At 42.6% G+C, this 2312-nt stretch overlaps 1 protein-coding gene across 1 annotated transcript in view; it reads left to right on the forward strand.

Annotated features, from left to right (window-relative positions):
- The first annotated feature begins 1828 nt into the window (after window positions 1–1828).
- Window positions 1829–2312, forward strand: part of SOSTDC1 (sclerostin domain containing 1) — a 3914-nt gene continuing 3430 nt past the window's right edge. The window contains exon 1 of the mRNA XM_009282063.1: window positions 1829–2220. Coding sequence (XP_009280338.1) covers window positions 2016–2220 — 205 coding nt within the window. The 5' untranslated portion in view covers window positions 1829–2015. The remainder of the gene's footprint in view (window positions 2221–2312) is intronic.

Consider the following 2312-nt stretch of genomic DNA (forward strand, 5'->3'; position numbering starts at 1 on the left):
GTCCCCTGACTGATATCCACAGGTACTGTGGATAACTGGAAAATGGGTTCCGTGCTTTTAATTATATGGGCTCAGTTCAGCACAGAGACTATCCTGCAGGGAAGGTGAGATGTGTGAAGATCTGTATGATCTGTGAATATGAGAAAAAATGAAGTAGGACTTGAACATAGACAAAGTAGACCTTCGGTTAGCTGCTGTTGAAGAAAAATAATGGTCAAATATTAATGGTCTGTAATGTACAAATCTTCTTTGATAATTTGCTTAAGGAAACTTTCACTTTTGACTTTTTTTTAAAGGGAAGGTAAAATGCACATCTTTGCTTTTGTGGTTAAATAAGACGTTCCATGAGAGTGGAACTTGGAGCTTTGTCAGGGGTTAGCAGTGATCCCACTCCTCCATACATTACTCTGCTGAAAGATCTCACTCTGCCTTGCAACATTCTTGTTATTCCAGAACTGGGTTGGGCTAGTCATTATAGATGCAGGCGATCAACTCAACTTCCCCACACACAGCTCCACCAGTAAAACTCACTTCACCTTGCAACACTCCTGTTTTTCCTGTGTCTTTTAAGCAAAGGCTATCAATTTGGCACTTACTGTGGATCTGTCCTTACCCTGCTGAAATCCAGGGTAACTTTCTTAGTGATGAAGAGGAAAGTGTTGCTGATACAGACAAATGTCTGTTTGTGACTAGGATGGAACAAAGTCGTCTTCTCTGAATGACTGAGGTTTTGACCCTGACAGTAGAGGTAACTGACCTGTGTTCCACTTCTGCTTTTGCTACAGCAAATAAAATCCAGGATGACTCTATAAATATCAACTCAGTTACAAAGAGTGTAAGCGAGATTAGAGTTTAACCTTTATATAATGTGGCCTCCTGCATGGTTGTGCTTTTTTCCAAGAAAAAGGTTTCCTTCTAATTAGAACACTATAGCTTTCAGTGTTGATCACTGTTGTTTTATTTATAATGAAAAATCTATAGAGCATTCACCATGATGCACACAAACATTGGCCTACTGACAGCATCTCAGTTTACACTAGTGTTTGGATTCGGGCCATGTAATTTTATGTAGAATCAAATAAGTGTGTGACACAGTAAAATAGTATGTCAAAATAAGGACTATTCTTTCCTCTTTGTTTTCTTTATCACATGAAATAATACATTAAAAATATAAGAATGCTCTAGGCAATGTACAAAACTAAAAAAGACTAGTTTGGTGAATGAGCATAGTGAGAGGCTATGAATATGGGTATGTTTGTACTAAGGAGCCTAGAGGAGATGCTTTTTATGCGTGGTGATACAGAAATACATACTTGTAACTCTGCACACCAGGGAGAGAATATTCCCCTAAAACAAGTCGTTTCTCTAGCAGTGCTCCTTGTTGATCAAAGCTGCATAATTTAAACCATCTAGAGGCAGCTTTAAATTATTCACAATATTTTTTTTTATGTGATCTTAGCATACAGCAGGCAGCATTTGTGTAACTAGCAGTCTCCTGTAAGTTCTATAAACTTTTGCATCCTTACAGAGCTGGCAAATTTCCTGAAAGTCACATTTGAGAAGAGGGGACATGACTTTGCATAACAGGAGCAAGAGAGACCGATTCTGACACCGTGTTAGTCACATCACACAAAAATGCCAGGCATGCAGGGCCATACGGAATGGCAGGGCAGAGCCGGCAACCTCTAGGTCTCAGCCCGAACGCTGCTGTGCGGTGCCTAAGAGTTTTCTGATACCCTCAAAAGCCCCAAATAGGAATCCTGCAATTAGTGCATCTAACTCCTCCTTTACTGCAGTCTTCTCTCCTATTGGTAAAAGGTCTTCACAGGCTCATGTAGGGATCCCACCCCTTTTGTGGGTTTTCATTCTGAAGCTATCCACAACTTTACACCTGAATGAATGCCAAGCCTCTCTGAATATATAAAGGAAACCTTCAAGAGCAATTTCAGAGTTACCCAGAAGAAGCAGAAGAAAAAGATTTCATCCAGCTCTGTCAGACAGAGACCGAACCAACCATGCTTCTGCCTGCCATTCACTTCTATGGCTTTCTCCTAGCTTGCATCTTCACGAAAAGCTACTTGGCTTTCAAGAACGATGCCACAGAGATACTTTATTCACACGTTGTTAAACCCGCTGCAGCGAGCCCAAGCAGCAATAGCACCTTGAATCAAGCCAGGAACGGAGGCAGGCACTACACCAGCACTGGATCCGACCGCAACAGTGAGTATCCTACACCGTGTCCCGCAGCCCTTGGCCCTCCGGCGGCGGCGGCGCCCCTCCTCCCGGCCCGGCCCCGGGAGCGGAGCCCCCCG

The sequence above is a fragment of the Aptenodytes forsteri genome, unplaced genomic scaffold (assembly GCF_000699145.1).
Source record: "Aptenodytes forsteri isolate BGI_AS27 unplaced genomic scaffold, ASM69914v1 Scaffold164, whole genome shotgun sequence".
Lineage (NCBI taxonomy): Eukaryota > Metazoa > Chordata > Aves > Sphenisciformes > Spheniscidae > Aptenodytes > Aptenodytes forsteri.